The 16758-nt window shown below is 35.9% G+C and overlaps 1 protein-coding gene across 1 annotated transcript in view; it reads right to left on the minus strand.

The window, feature by feature from the left end:
* Positions 1-2631: 2631 nt before the first annotated feature.
* The window catches only part of KCNK17 (potassium two pore domain channel subfamily K member 17), a 24251-nt gene continuing 10124 nt past the window's right edge, over positions 2632-16758 (minus strand). The window contains exons 2-5 of the mRNA XM_015819628.1: positions 15925-16036; positions 6931-7097; positions 4686-4854; positions 2632-2894 (exon numbers count right to left, since the gene is read on the minus strand). Of these exons, the coding sequence (XP_015675114.1) occupies positions 2632-2894; positions 4686-4854; positions 6931-7097; positions 15925-16036 (711 nt within the window). The remainder of the gene's footprint in view (positions 2895-4685; positions 4855-6930; positions 7098-15924; positions 16037-16758) is intronic.

Genomic DNA, 16758 nt, shown 5'->3' on the forward strand with positions numbered 1-16758 from the left:
GACTGAGGCCAAGAGGAACACATCTGGGAAGTTCAAGCTAAACAGGTACATGATCCAACTAAGCCCAGGAAGGAGATGTGACAACATTTTAAACATTTTAAAGCTAATTATATGCTCATTTTCTGTGGATGGACCATACATCATAAAAAAAGAATTATCAATGCCCAATATGAAGACCACTGATGGATGTCAATTTTAGCATGTAGATAACTTTCTAGGATACCAACAGAAAAACAGAAACAAAGTAGAATGGAACTGAATATTCCAAAGTGGTTATAGATGGCTAACTGAAACTCTGCACTTTAAAACTTGCTGTTTGTCAGGTTAGGAAACCTATAACCTTACAAATGGATTTAGACAGTCAAGATATGTGCCAAGCCAATATGGTGTGTGATAAGGATACTAGGAACTGTAAGAGAGCATTTGGGGGAAGAGTTGAATTTATCCTTTCGTTAATGCAGCCAAGTGTAATGTTGCATCTGGAGATAGAAATACACACATACATATATACACACATAGTTCATTTAAAAGACTCAGAGAATGACAAAAGTATTTGAATTTGCTTAAAAAAATATTGTTGTGGATATTACACACATTGGTAGGGTATAATTTATTACATGGACTTACTGAACTTTCAATAACAACATTATTACACATATAGTTTAAAAGAAATACATGGATAAGTGTACAGGAAATATTTTAACTTTTCAAATATCTCCAATAATTTTCCAGTGCAGATTGTGAAAGAACTCTCTCTCTCCCTCCCTCCCTCCCTCCCTCTCTGTCTTTAGTCACCTTTGAATGAGTGACCTTCTATATTTTTGGCCGACAACATTTTTATGGGTGATGATGGTTTTTTTTTTATCCAAGTTACAAACTTCTGCTATGGCTACATTTTCCAGCTACAAAGACTAAGCATAGCAGAACCATGAAGTGTCAAGTTATAATGATATAAAATGTAAGATGAGAAACCTGTCCTGTACCATCTAGTTTCCTTCAAGCATATTGGAATTGCAACTTTCAGAGTTCCTATCTGGAATCAGTACTGAAGAATGCCAAATTGAACAAGACTGACTTAGGTGGCACAGACTATGGATGTTCCAGATGTTCAAAAATTATCTCCAGGCAGAATTTTCACCAATGTGAGTTGTACTAAAAGTCACCAAGGCTGGAATGGATGTGTGTAGAAAAGAAGCTAGGTGGAACAAATTCATATCCCACAAAATGCTGAGATGGCAATCAGCTGAAATTGGTTTAAAATATTAGGCACATTCATGGAACATATCCCTATTAATTCAACTTCATCAGGATTACAGGAAGGGACTCCAACTGGGCTCTGCCTCCTCACAGTGAAAGGTATATCTCTATTTGAGCACATACCCTCCATGTTTTTTTTACTGTTTTTCATCTGGAACACTATTTTAAAGAAAATGTGGACAATATACCTAATAAATAACAATGCTCTCTTATTTACCATCACTATTACTTTTTTAAAAAATGCTTTATATTATGTCCCTCATAGGGATTCCTTGGGAAAGCATAAACATGAGATATTAATCAGAAGAATGGCACTTATATAAAAGTAGAACCTAATATAAATATACAATTATACAATTAATCCCACCCCTCATATATAACAAGTGACTATACAGGCAGCTCTTCTGTTGCTTTTCCAACCTTATGGAATGTTGGAAAGATATTACATCCTAAGGTTTAGTACTTGCTTTTCTGCCTGCTTTTCTGTGTGTCAGCAGAATAATGCTCCAAAACCTGAACAAAATGGGACCAGAGAGGGGGCTGGAGAAACTGGCAACAGAAATTCAAGGCTAAAAATAGATCAAATCAGCCTGAGGAAAAACGATCGAGGAAAAAATCCCCCAAATTATTCCCAAGCAGTTCTTGGGCAGCAGCTCAGTTGCTGCTGTATCTTCCTTTCTAAGCCAGGTGATATGAGCCAGAACACAGACAGCTCATCACCCTGTGCTTTCCAGAACATTCACATATAAATCGACACAGTGCAATGTGTTAATTTTGTTACATAGAAGAAAATGCAGAGATATCCTATGGCCATGCTAATAAAGAGGTCTGGAGGATTCCAAAAGCTGCATTCTGCACACTTTCCCTACTTTGTTAGTACTGATTTCTAGACTGTATAGAAAAAAAGTTGATTTTTGAGGGATTGAAGTGGGAATGGATGGAAAACTGTAATTCATCTTCTATAAGCTGATTCATTTCACAAATATTAAATTCTAGTAAGCATGGAGGGCCCCAGGTATGGAAGACTGTTGCCTGTATATAGCAGCTGCAGGTACATCAGGTGGTGGTGATGGTCCCAGATTCCCAACTCAGATGCACACAACAGGGTTTATTCTGTTACACGTGTTCTTTCACTCTTTTCAAAAAGCAATTTATTCCCATACCATAAAGGTATCACATGAAAATGCAGTTTCAGACAATTTTCAAGGAAATACATGTATATTTCCAATGTCATCCAAGTGTCAAGTCAACTCCATTTAGATGACCTCCCAGGTAGCAACTTTCCTCATGGTGGCACAGCAAAACATTTACCAATGCCTGCAGATGCTTCCCTTCTTCAATAGAAAAATGGATAAAATAATGCAGTTTTCAAATTCAATCCAGCCTCACAGGTTCTATGTCTTTCGTGCCACATTTCTGCTGATCTTCTGGCTCCAAATTAATGTGTAGGTTGCCATTCGTTAACTCCTGACTTATGGTGTGACTTTTTGTTTTGCAGCACTGGCAAAGTCTCCTAGAATTTTCTACTAAGCTGATGCAGAGATTAATAATCAGGGCTAACCAGGCCAGCCCAAAGAGGATCCACAGAGATACCACGTTCTTATACCAGTCTGGGTAAGTACGTGTAGGGTTCATGCCTGCAAGGAAGAAAAGTGTCAAACTCTTAACAGAGGCGGAAAGAAATATAGTGTTATCCAAGATTCTTGGATAACAAGAAAACTAAAGCTGTGTTTAAGGTATGGAAGACTCAAGAGTGGATGGACCACCACTTAGGTCAGCAAACAAGAGAAAGAACATGCTGTCTTAGGAGTACAAAATAAACCCTGAGACAACTGTAGCTGAGAAGTATTGCTCTGTTGGTTCAAATGTTTATACACATTAGTGTCAAAACAAGTAGCAGACATCAAAAAGTAGAGCAGACTTGAACATCAAAATCATGAAACTGATTTTATTACAAGGCTACAGATACAGAATCTTGCAACTCTGAATGTGCCTTCCCTTCCCTGCCTTTATTCTAAAGAGAACCTGGGAGAGTCCATTCCATTCCTGCTTTGGACTCATACTTGTCTGTGGCTGTTGGTTCCCCTTTTCTTCCTCAAAGTTATTTCTACAAGCCATTTACACATTAAAATGGATGGTTATATTTCAGGCTTTCCTGATCTTCACAGGATATCCAATATATCCACATATGCTTTACATATTCTCTCTTTTTCTCCTAATGCCCTCTCTGTCTGTGTGGGGAAGATGGCAACCATGACCAGCGATACATTTTTGCTGTCATCTTAATAGCCATCCAAAGTGATTGAGAGTTGGGCAGCATACATTATTATTAATTTTTTTTACTACAATATTGACTGCATTTACATTTTACAAATAAAACACATGACATCATGTCGTTTATTTGGTTCTGGCTTAGCACGCAGTGAATCTAGCTATTGTGCTTTACAAAACATAGTTTATGACATAGAACAGGCAATCAGTGCCATTCGTAGCTTAATGACAAGTCATGGTTAATAGCATAATGGTTTAGTACAAAGAGTGACTCTTCTCGCTTCCTTTCTCCAGAAACAAGATTTAAATAATTTAAAGATTTAAATAACAACCATTTAAATAACTTGGAGAAAGTAAGGAACACCACTGAGGTGAAGGTTAAAATAAGCTCTTGATGACATTATCATTGTATATCAATCCTGTTCCAGCCTACATAATTCCAATTTAAGATTGTTTTTCTTCTGCACAATTGTAAAAATGAAACTAAAAGCTGAAAGTGCTTTTTAGAGGAGTCTGATAAATGAGATTTTCATGCAGTGCTTACCAAGGTTTACTTGTCTCATGAGTATGCAACTATATATAGTAGCTTTCATTGTTCAATTGTTGTTATACTGGAATAAAAATGGCTACCAACCAAGTCCACATTCTAGAACTTTATGCCTATCTTCCAACTTAAACACCCATTAAACCAAGCTGCTTTGGTATCAACATAAATGCATCCCAAATTGAATCAATGTAAAACACCTCACATATCAGAATTCTTTTAAACCATTTATTTCCTGCTGCATGAAGAAGTTGTTTGTTTTCCCACAGCTGACCAGAACATTAAGAAATTCCCTCAAAAAGGTAGGGTACCTCCACCAAATAATTTATCTTGAAAAGTGAAATGAAAAACATTATCTCCAAAGTGAACTGTGTAAACAAGCACATAAAGGATCTTTTGCTCTCAAGAATTTCACATTCAAGAAGGACATACCTTTGTTTGCACTTCAGCCTTAAAAGAGAATGAACTATGATTTTATTTACTGAACTTAAACTTGAGAAGGCATGTTTTTGTCCATTATCATATTTTCCTTTGAGTTACTAGGGAAATTGTAAATCTACCTCCTACTCCACCCCTCAAACAAATACAGTTTTAATAGGCATAGAATACTTACCAATGACATAATCTCCAAAGCCTATTGTACTTAAAGTTATGAAGGAATAGTAGAATCCTTCTTCATAAGTCCAGCCTTCGATGGCAGAAAACAACAAAGGTGGTAACAAAAGAAATAATAAAAGGCCAACAACCAGGGCACAGGTCCGGGTCAAGACAACTGCTCCCCTCTAGCAAGCAATAAAGAAACAGATAATATAGGTTAAATCAGACAAGAAGCAGGATATAGATTACATTTTGCATTAAAGAAGATACTGGAAGAATGTGCTTTGAATGAATCTGCAACACAGGTATGTATCCTATTAAATTTCTGAGGAGGGCAGGAGATAAATTTGCCTTCTGAAGACAGAGAAGAATTATTCAGGACAGATTCATTTTTCTTTGAACACCCAGTATAGTGCTGAAATTTTCTTTCTTCCAGAGAAAACTTTCCTGAACAGATTTGGGAGACATTTGGAAGAGAAAAGCTCATTGCATGAGAATCCTTGCATAATACTGTGTTTAGCTCATTCAAATGGGCCAAAGAACATTTTGATTCAAGTTCAGTGTGTGCCATCAGAACTTACTGATCTTTTTTTTTTGATGCAACATTCCAATTTCCTAAATGATGATTTAGTTCAGCTAAATCATCATTTAGGAAATTGAATTAAATACTGACAGTTTTATCCTTGGAGGTCAGTTTTACTAGGCTTGTAAAATCAGTTTCAAATGATGGCTCAAACAAAAAAATAGTTCATGTTGGTTTATTCATGCAAATACTAGATTTTGATTTGAACCTGCTGAGTAAACCAACATTAGTCAATAGATTTCAGCTTTACACATTGTGAAAGAACAGGAATCCATGAGAAAGAGGGAAAGAACAGGAAGATGCAAATTGCTCCAACATTCATTCCTTGCTTTATATATTATTTAGACTTATTAGGCTATTCTGGATCTTGGCTTTAGATTTGGTATCTAGATTATGATTCATACCAACTAGAAGTAGTCATTGGTACAGAGAAAAAGCTTGAAATTGGACTATATCTGCTATTTCTCTGTGGAAGTTGATGTTGATACAGTAGTTAGGCCCAAGCAAGGCCTAGACTTGCACAATTTTTCAAGAATACTAAAATGCTATTTTACCATTACTATATTGGGGGAAGGAACAGGAGTGTGTACATGCGTCATATTTTCTGAATACTTGGATCTAGAGATAGTGATAGATAACCTGAGGAATGTGAGGCTTGTCCAGACATAATATAAGAACAAAACATAGAAATGGGAAGGAAAATGGTGATGAATCAACTTTTTCCTGACAGAAAACCAAAAACTGAAAGCAAAACCTGTTGTTTAACACTGACTTATCTGTCAGTGGAATTATAGTTAAATGCCTATAATACATTTTGGTGTGGCCTCTTTTTTGCCCCACTAAATATCTTTTTCTCTTAAGATGGGGCATTTCTGCATGAAATCTACAAGTTATGTTTTGCTTAATGATTAATATAATAGCAACTCCAAAATGTTCTAAAGTATCTGGAAAGAAAAATCTTTCCCCATCTCTGCTCCACTCTGCTAGCTAGTGAAACATGAGTTAAAGGATGTTTTTGCCCTCCTGCCCTTGTTAAGAACTCCCTAGAGGCATGCAACTAGCTATTGTGGAAACAGTCTACAAAGTCTCCTCTTATTCTTATTCCTCATCTAAAAACATACTCCCAAGGCTTAAAACACTTTTTTTAAAGTGTGCACTTATTATTATTCATCTCTCTTACACAGAGTTTGTTATGATCTTCCTGCTGTTTAAGATTGCAGAGCCAACAATTCCCTGGGGCTTGCTAGTTCTATAAACCTAAACAAATAGATATAGAGAGATAAGTATGCCTAATTTAATTCAATAGAAATTTATTTCAAGTAAACACATTGAAGTGGGCCATTTAAACATGAAGACTAGTAAAGATTTACATCTGAAGTTTGAAGGCTTTATTAAGAGGAACAACACAACAGAATGATATGGTGATCTAGACAGCTTTTGTTGCTACACCATAGCTCTGCCTACAACAAATTTAAATTAAAGCAGTTAAGTCAATGGCATTTTCATTGACATTCTTGCTTTTTAAGAAAATGGCATGAATAAATTGTCCATGCTGGCCAAAGTGACCCATAAGAATTTATTGTTTTAGTCTTGTTGTACAATGCCCAGAATTACTTGCTTGTGAAATGCGTGTTTTAGATTAAATAAACAAATAAGTAAGAATTCCTAATTCTCTTACCTGCCACTGGAACTTCGCATCTAGATAGAAGGCACATAAATGCACCCCAGAGAGCATCAGCTGTCCTATCCTATTCAAAAGAATAAGATTTAAGGGAATCCCAAAGAGGGCAAAGAAGATGCAGAGCACTTGTGAAGCTACCGTATTGGGGCTCAAGTTGCCATAGCCTGAAAGGAGAAGAATAAAGTTGGTCATTGGCATAACAGAAATTAACACGATAATGTAGCTATAATCTATGTCAATGATATTCGGCAAAAACATTATCTGCAGGCTTTGCAGAAAGACTTTGTAGAATTTCAGCTTAATAAAATTATTATCCAACATTTAAGATGTAAGAAGAATGAGGAGCCAAACAGTAAAAATAAAATAAAAAGCCAAACAGTAAAAGCCAAGATATCAGAAGATTCTCAAACATGAAAAAAGAGTAGATATGAGGAAGAAATATTCTAATATTAGGATTACAGAAATGAGATGAAACATGCTTTGCATTAGTAAACGTAAATAGAAGTACCATGTTACTTCTATTACCAACTCTATTTAAACAAACACAATGAACAGCAATTAATGATGTCTAAATACTATAGATAGATAGACAGACAGACAGATATATAGACAGATTGTTCAACCTATTTGCCAAAGCACCTGAGGGCAGGATAAAAAGCAATAGATGGAAACTAATCAAGGAGAGAAGCAACCTAGACAAAGGAGAAATTTCTTGACAGTGAGAACAATTAACCAGTGGAACAAGCTGCCTCTAGAAGTTGTGAATGCTTCAACACAAGAAACTGGACAATCATTTGTCTGAAATGGTATAGGGTTTCCTGCCTGAGCAGGGGGTTGGACTAGAAGACCTCCAACGTCCCTTCCAACTCTGTTATTTTGTTACTAAGCAACATCGATTTACAATTATTGATGGAATTTGTGGCTGTGAAATTTTCTTTACAACTTGATCCTAGTATGAGAGAATTCATACAGGCAAGGATCACTGAGCCTTATCCACCTGATACTAAGCCATAGTTTAGGGTTACATGGGATCATAACTTCTATTAGTATAAATCTTACTCAAATCAGTTCCCACTAAGTTTCTAGTGTTCTTCAAGCTGGTTTCCTGCAGTTACATTGAAATGTAAATCTTCCACACCCATCCTTCTAGCCTTCCAAAAGAGCTTGAAGACCTGGCTCTGCCAGCTGACCTGAGGCTGAATGGGGAATGGCATCTTGGAGGTGGTTAATAGATTAGTCAGACCCTACTTCTTCCCCATGTGCATTTTTCTACCTTCCTCTCCATCTTGGTTAATTGAAATTTTAGCTGATTTTTAATTGCATGGTACTTATTTGTTTTAATGATTTATATGGTATATTAATTATATGACTATAAGCCTTCTTGAGTCGCCTCGGTGAGATGGGTGGCAATAAGTTTAATCATAATAAATAAAATAAATAGGTTTCCACGGACTCTGTACTCTGGTGTAAATTGATATTAAACTTGATAGCTGTAGCTTACTGAAAATCATTGTAGTTTGCCCTCAACTACCAGGATCTTTTTTTTTCTAAAGGTCTCCATGTAAATGACAAATTATAAGTAATCCACTCAGAACAGAGACTGAAGGTAAAGCAAAGGCCCAGAAACTACAATATGCAATATAATCCTAATTATTACTGACAGTCTAAACCATTTGGCTTAATGGCATGCTATTTATTCTTGTCAATTCTGAAAATGATTACAACAGGAACAGGCACTTATGAATTGGTAAGGCAGTATTTGCCAGCTGTGCATAAAATCACTGAAGGGATCTCCATTAAAAAAACCCACTAGATTTCCTTTTATTAACCAAAGTCACAGGATTATGTTTCAAAAATGTTTGGTAGTATTTCTGCTTTAGAAACCTTAGTAGCCAAACCCTTTAAAATCCAAATTAGGTCTATTCTTGAAAGGGACGTACGTCTTTCAGAAAAATAGAAATATTGCTACAGAAGGAAGTGATAGTAGAGGATTGAAAAAGAAATAAAAACAATGTTTTGTTATATGTACTGATTTGAGAGTGCTTTCAGATTAAAATAAAGCTTTCATTAGTGGTTATTTTATAAAATAGTGAGGTGAAAAAGAAGAGGCAACAGAAAAACAAGCTATTTTGGATAAGATAAAGAGAAAAGAATGGAAATAAGACTTATTTAATCAGAGAAAAGAATCCTAGAGATGCGTTATTTTAGAATACTAGTTTTCATGATTAAATCCTTCTCTATACCACAAACTCCATCTGGAAGGAGAAAGGTTGTGCCAGGTTGTAGCCTAGCCTCATCCAAGTTGCTAGATTCACTTGTATTGTGAAGCAACACAGTCTAAACAAGATTTTACTACCAATTTCCGCCTGTGGCCCAATAACGTTTAGTTCCATTTTTAACATCCTGAAAGAATTTTAAATGAAGCTCTCTAGAAGGGTGAAATTGAGAAGGTTTGTACTACTACACCACAAGTATGATTTTCTTTGATCGGTTTCGTTTATATTGGCATGCACTTTTGTTAGCAAAAGGGGTGAGGATAGCAAGCTCTGTACTAAAAGCACAATTATGACATCAATCCACAAGGCACAAATAGAAGCTGTTCTAAAATTGGATTAGGTGGGGAAAGGATATGGTGTACTTAGAAAAGCAATTTTAAAAGCAGTTCCAGGGGTGCAAAAAGAAGACACACAGAGGATCCCATAGCTCAGACCAATATAATCAACCTATTCGCTAAAGCATTTGAAGGCAGGACAAGAAGCAATGGGTGGAAATTAATCAAGGAGAGAATCAACCTAGAACTAAGGAGAAATTTCCTAACAGTTAGAACAATTAGTCTGTGGAACAATTTGCCTCCAGAAGTTTGAGTGCTGCAACACTGGAGGTTTTTAAGAAGAGACTGGACAATCACTTATCTGAAATGGTAAATAGGGTCTCCTGCCTGAACAAGCAGGTTGGACTGTAAGACCTCCAAGGTCCCTTCCAACTTTGTTATTCTGTTATAATCCAATGACACTTCAATCACAACCTTTTCCTTCAAAAAAGAGATTAGAATGACACTAAAAATCTTAAATATCTTTTCCCTTCCATTTATCTCCAGTTTTAAGAGTAAGGTGGAGAATAGAGCAATGGCCTACACTTACACAAAACTAGTGATCTACTTTGGTATTTTTTATGCAAAAGGGTCTTAACAATTAGGCTAGACAAAATTTTATTCCTATCTTATTGAAGTGCAGCACTTTGAAATGGCTGTTTTGGAACTTTTGCCAATATTTCTTTTGTACCTCTTGGTGAAGAGTATTAAATTATTGAATTGCAATTTTATCAAAGTGTTCAGTTGGGTCACCTGTAGTCTGTATCAATGAAATGAAACATTTATTCTACTACAGATGTTAACTTGCTTGCAAGGGCCAGGTTCTTTGAATTTATCACCACCACTTATTGAATGAGCACCATAAATATTTTCTGTTTATTTTGATTCCACTCCTAAAGCCTTGGGATGTCAATCTGAGGCCATTGGAATTTTGGTTTTCTTCAAGAATGGTGAAAAAGTGGGGAGAGCTTGTAAATTCCTTCTATACAGCTAAGGATGGATTCACAATCAACTTTTCTTGAGAGTACCTGATGTTGGATAGTTCTGGTGGCACTCTGAAATACAATATGAATCTATAAGAAGTAAAGCCCTTCCATACTCCCTTTCATCATTGTTTTCTCACTTTTTATCAGATATATTATAATTGACTGAGTCTGCACAACACACTAAAATAATTTTAAGCTATCTTCCAAGGAGCACCAACATTTCTTAAACAGCCTGAAGATATTCTGCAATCACCTTCAGAGTCACTGTAGGTTTTACTATCTTCTAGAGCAGGGGTGTCAAACTGCTGGCCCGCGGACTGGACGCGTCACAACGAAACCATGCTCACCCCATTGCCGGCAATGGGGAAAAAGTTCCGATACATCACACGATGTCATGTGATGTCGCGAGTTTGACATGACTGTTCTAGAGAATCTCTTTGTGAAAAATGGATTGTTAAGTACTTACAACTGTTACAATCCTGAAACAGAGGGTAACATGAAGCCTAAGTTTAACGTCACTGCCAACACGTATGAAATAATCATATTCTAGTTCATGCATTCCATTAAGATTTCTAATTAATATATTAAATATAAGGGAAAACACACTCTAAATATTTTAAAGAGGTTTTATTTCAATATTACTTTTATTTTCTTTTTAGAGAAACAAGTGATACAAGTTCCTTGCAGTATTTTTTTAAAAATGAACAAATTAGCATTGTTTGGTTTTGAAAATTTTAAGAAATACTGCATTAAACCATAACTTATTTTACAAAGGTTTATTTTATTTAATAAATTTATATGGTTCATACAGCAATCAAAAAGCTCTAACATTGTTTATTTTTGGTTTCATCTATTATGTGAACTAAGCCACAATATACTGTACCCTAGAAATTTTCATCTGACTGATCTGTTCCTAGTTATCACTCACTAAGCCAAATGCTGTAAACAGTCTTACCAGAATGATCTTATTATCTTATCCCTTCTCCAGTTCTCCCATCCGTACACTATACCAATTCCTGGTTCATCCTATTACTGGTGCAAGTTATCGCTAATCTCAGCAGACAGTTCTAAAATGTCTCTTTAACTCAGCTCCAAGTATTTCTAATATTTAAGAACAGATTGCGATTGAATAATGCAAGCAATCTTTTGTAAGTCAACAAGGTATAAAGATTATATATTGTTGTGGGATTAGTTAAAGGCCCATAAAATATTCCAGAGTATCATGATGTTTGTACGCATTAAAGCTATCATATCTGGGCTGTAAGGTGACAAGTAGAGGAAAAAACACCTCCTAACATTCAATATTTCTTTGTGTCCATCTAGTGGTCATCCAATTTTTTTTTTGCAGTCTAAATGGGGTGGCCCTAATACACACACATAAAAGAATACTTGTTGAAATAGTTTCTGTGTTGATTCTTTCTTGGATCTGTTTGTTAGAAAGAATGCACATGTAGGGGAAAAACTCCCAGAATTACATTAATTTGGTAGATTAAAATTTCCTATATTATTTTGTCACACATTGTAAAATAAATTTTAATTCATTATGAATAATGAATACAGTTAACTGCACTTACTGAAAATCATATCCCAACAAGAGTTAAGTTACATTGCACCCCAAAATTAAAAAGAATTTCCTCCTTGAATCTAAAATGTGAGCTGGAAAATAATTATTTCAATGCTAATCAGCCATAAGAGCTTTATACTTTTTCTTCAGAACCAAAGGCAGCTGGTTGAAAACTGAGAGTGATGGCTGATGCCCTTTGTATAGGCTTCCTAGAATATCAGGTAGACTAGCAAGGGCATTGCTAGATTGGATAGGCTGGATCAGGACAACTTTTAAAACTTTTCTAGATATACATACAACTAAATTTCAACCTTAGTATAATGCTTTTATCCAGTGCTTTTTTTCTAAAAAAAAAAAAAAAAAAAAAAAAAGGTGCCGGAACTTACACACATCATACAAACCGCCTTGCCTACCCTATAAGGTTCCATCCAAAAAAGGTGCTGGAACTTGGTTCTGGGCGTTCTATGAGAAAAAAAAGCCCTGCTTTTATCCCAGTAACTCCAACTGTTCAAAATCAGCAGCTATAGGAAAGAGGGTGTATGGTTATAGATTTGATTCCTGGAACACTAATGACTAAATACTAAGCATTCCCATTGACCCTGTGCTGCCATCTAGTGTCTACAAAGGAATAATAGTTGTGTCAGACCCAAATCTGAAACATCATTTTATATATATTATGACCCAATCTTTCTTTCAAGTCCATGTTTCCAAATATATCTTTTACTAAAACTTTCATGAAACAACCGGGAAGAGTCAGGCATTTTCCTTCTGCTTAATATTTCTCTCCAATTTCGTTAATGTTTCAACAGAGTAGGAATGGAGAAGGTCAGCCTAGGCTGGCTTGAGATGACGATTGCATTCATTCCATTGCAGAAAGTGGTTCTAGCCCTTGGATTCGCTTTCAACAGCCACTTCGCAAGTATTTCTTACAAAGCTACCTGGGTGTGTGAAGCTTGTGAAATTTGCATTCAAGTGCACCCTTGCTGTGCACTTTCAAAATCTTAGTTCTACAAATCTGGCTGGTCCTAATACTCTTGTTGCCATTCTTTTTTTTAGATTGGCTCAAGAAAAGGATTTCAGAGGGAAAGAGTGTTATTTTTTTTTAATCTGCAGCCTAGCATCCCATCCTACCCTTAGTTTCAAGGGATCCTGCTGAGTAGAAGATACATAGTTGAGAGAATCTAAGTTTCCAGGAACTTTAATGCATATTCTTGAAGCCTCAGGCTTCAGGGAAGCAAGCAAGTCTGACACAGACAAGTAAATATTTTAATTCGACTGTCAAATCTGAAAACCATAAGAAAGCTAACTGCAATTCTCAATTGTAAGCTCTAGTAGCAGGTTGGGGGGGGATATCTTTGGATTTTGCCCTCTCTTATTTTATATTCCCTGTACTGGACAGGACACCCCCCGTTTTTATTATCAGAGAATTGTGTGGGTTTTCTGCAGACTTTACATGCATACCATCTCAGTTCAACACCAGTCTATATTTACAGCCATTTGCAGTGTCCCGCAGTCACATGACTACAATTTACATTTTTTGCTGAAAATCAATGTTTACTTGCTTCTGGTAAAAAAAAAAAAAAAAAGACACATAGCAAAAGATGGCTTTGCTTAACAACTGAGGCATTCACTTTAAGATTGCTACATTCACTTAACAACTTCCTTTTTTTTTTTTCCACCTTTTAGTCCAGTCAGTGTGCTACTCGACGAAATGTCCGTGTTGAATAACAATAACGTCTGAGTTAATACCAGCATTCATCATCAAGACGTAGTTTAGACATGGTTAGACTTTAGTTCCAATCCGTTAAAATACAAAAATCGACAACGGACCTTCATCCTTATACCTTTTCTGAATCGTCGAAACTAATCACTTTGTCCTCTATTTCCGTTTGGATTGTGCTTCAGAGAAGGGATTGGGTAATACTAGGAACCAGGCATTGCTTTAGTCCCCAAGTTAGGAATCTATAAAATCTATAATCTTATGTAGGGCCAAGCATTGTACAGAGTTTTAACTATGATGTGTTACTCCAATAAGTAGATGGGACCAGGACAATGGAATCAGCAGGGACACAATCAAAGCTAAATGCAATTTGTTAATTAATTTCATTAATTTAACCTGTTGAATCCCTATGTATGTAATAATTCCTCCTTTCTCTTACAGTGAAAATATTTAATTGGATGCTTATTTTTCAGAGGGCTCCAGATGCCACACCTCTTCTCTCAGAAGTGAATTGGCTACAATTAAATGTTCTCGTTTTCCAAATGTCTTTATTTAAATTTCCCTTCAAATGTTTGAAAAATGATTGCTGCTAACCTCTTTAGGGATTTCTGTGCTTAATTGGAAGTTGATGGATTTCTGGAATAGTGTTCCAGAAGCAAAGCTTTTAGTTTATATATCTCATAAGTTTTCAGGAAAAAACTTTTCTGTATATATCCCTTTGCAATTGTCCATGGAAAAAAACATTAATTTAGGGAAGCGTGGAATATGGCCATGATATGCCTCAAGTCTCTAATTTAGGCTTATTTGAGACAAATGTGCTGCTTAAATGATGATGAATCATTAAATGCCAATTGAAGCATAATGCAGTTGTAGAATAAGATAACACTGCCATCTTGTGACTCATTAAGTACACAGCCAAGAGTTAAAATGCTATGTGTGTTGCTGAATTTTTATTTCCCATGTAAAACCTGCTGCACAATATGCCTTTGAGGCACAATTCACACATCTTAAAATAAATCTTTGTAGGCAGACATACACATTATCTTGAGAATACAGGCAAGTCTGAGCACAGACCTGTTTTTCCTTTTACAATATAGGAAGGGGAGAGGTGTAAGGTCCACAGGCTGATTCTTCCTCACTCTTTTGCTCTTTATTGTGTCTACATGCATGGATTCCAAATAGGAAAGAGACCCCAAACAGCACAAAAAAAGCAAGCAGCGAACTGATGCAAAAATATATATCCCATCAGATACCTGTAGCCTGAAATACATTACTTATGCTGTTCACAATTGGAGAAACTGTGTGCGCCTGAATTTATATCCAAATTGAAAAAAAGGACAGAGAAATAGGACACAAAGATAGGAATGGCTTATCACCCTAAGCCAGGGGTAGGCAACCTTGGCTCTTTTATGACTTGTGGAATTCTGGGAGTTGAAATCCACGAGTCATAAAAGAGACAAGGTTGCCTACCTCCGCCCTAAGCCATGCCTTTGGTGAATGGTTTGTCCTCTGTAGCCCATGTTCAGGTTATTTGTGTATTCAAAAGAGAATACCCAGAGATGAAAACCCAGAGATGAAATGAACACTTCACCCCACAGGTCCTAAACAAATCCTAGGCTATGAACAAAGATCAAACAACCATAATCAAGGATCTGAATGTGAACACCACATTTTGCTCTATGTAGGTCACTCCCTGTGGGCTTGGAACACAGTCTTTTAACATGTTACTTTTCTTAAAATTTATTACAAAAAAGAACTGGATTCAAACAGATTTTGGTATGATTCAGTGTATGTTCCTCAGAAATTGAGTGAAATCTTTACTGCCCCCTGCTGGTACTATGTGGATCACTCTGCTGATGGCTAAATGTGCAACTTAAAGCAAAGATGTTTTAGACTTCATTCCGAGCAGAGATTATTTGTGGATTTGTGAATTATCATGCATTTTACTAAATTTTCTATCAAATACAAAACAAAGCAGCAAGAGAAGGACTATAGGAATATTCTAAGACACTCCCCAACTTTTCTTCTTCACTTGTACCTTTCTCTGCTATGAAATGTGATGAACAGGCTTAGTTTTGTGCTATAATTATTTCACATCGTTTTCTCCAAACTAGTATTCCATAACTCCTACCAATAGTTGTTACTGTAGAAACAGAGAAAAAGAAGGAGCCGACAAAGTCCCATCTGCCCAGACTGGTATTTCCTTTAAGGTAAAGTCCACTCTTGTAGGCTTGGATGATATTCTGTGAAAAAGATTAAAAAAAGAAAAGTCATGGATGAGGATTTCTGTCCACAAGGTAGCCCAAAGTTGCAGTTCTAGTCATACTTTCCTGGAATGAGTTCCACTGAGTGCAAACTTCATTCTGAATCAAGACATGTATGTTTCCTTTGTAAATTAGTTCATATTCTATGGTTAGCTGGCTTGACGGGAATTTAATATCTTCAACTCATCATCCCCCTTTAAAGACTTAGCAGAATTCCTGCTATATAATTTTGTAATAATGAATATAAGAAATTATAACTTTGAAGGACAACTAATCCTTAAGAGAATGGACTTTATTTTAAAGTATTCCTTATTGCCCATCCCTCAGAGAAACAGCATATACAGAAAATAAAAAGATAAAAACAAAGAATGAACAGCTGAAATGGGAGTTAAAAAGCAATTACAATGTGCAGATAAGGGGAAACCCCTTAATTAGCAGATTAAGAAATGAGGCCCTGATCAGAATGGTCTTCTCCTTCAAAGGGATATCTTCTATAATCTTAATTAATGAATGGGCTGGTAGAAACCAGATATTTTCTTCCAAAGACACGCAGCCCTCATGCCACTTAAGTTTTAAATGCTGCATTTATGTTCTCTATAAATATAAAAACATGCCCGATAAAGAAAGGTTATTTTACAAAGATGCATTAGGACATCTAAAAATAAGACTTCTTTTTCTTCTTGATCCACTTATCCTTTAGT

This window comes from Protobothrops mucrosquamatus, unplaced genomic scaffold (assembly GCF_001527695.2).
Source record: "Protobothrops mucrosquamatus isolate PMUCROS unplaced genomic scaffold, P.Mucros_1.0 scaffold960, whole genome shotgun sequence".
NCBI lineage: Eukaryota > Metazoa > Chordata > Lepidosauria > Squamata > Viperidae > Protobothrops > Protobothrops mucrosquamatus.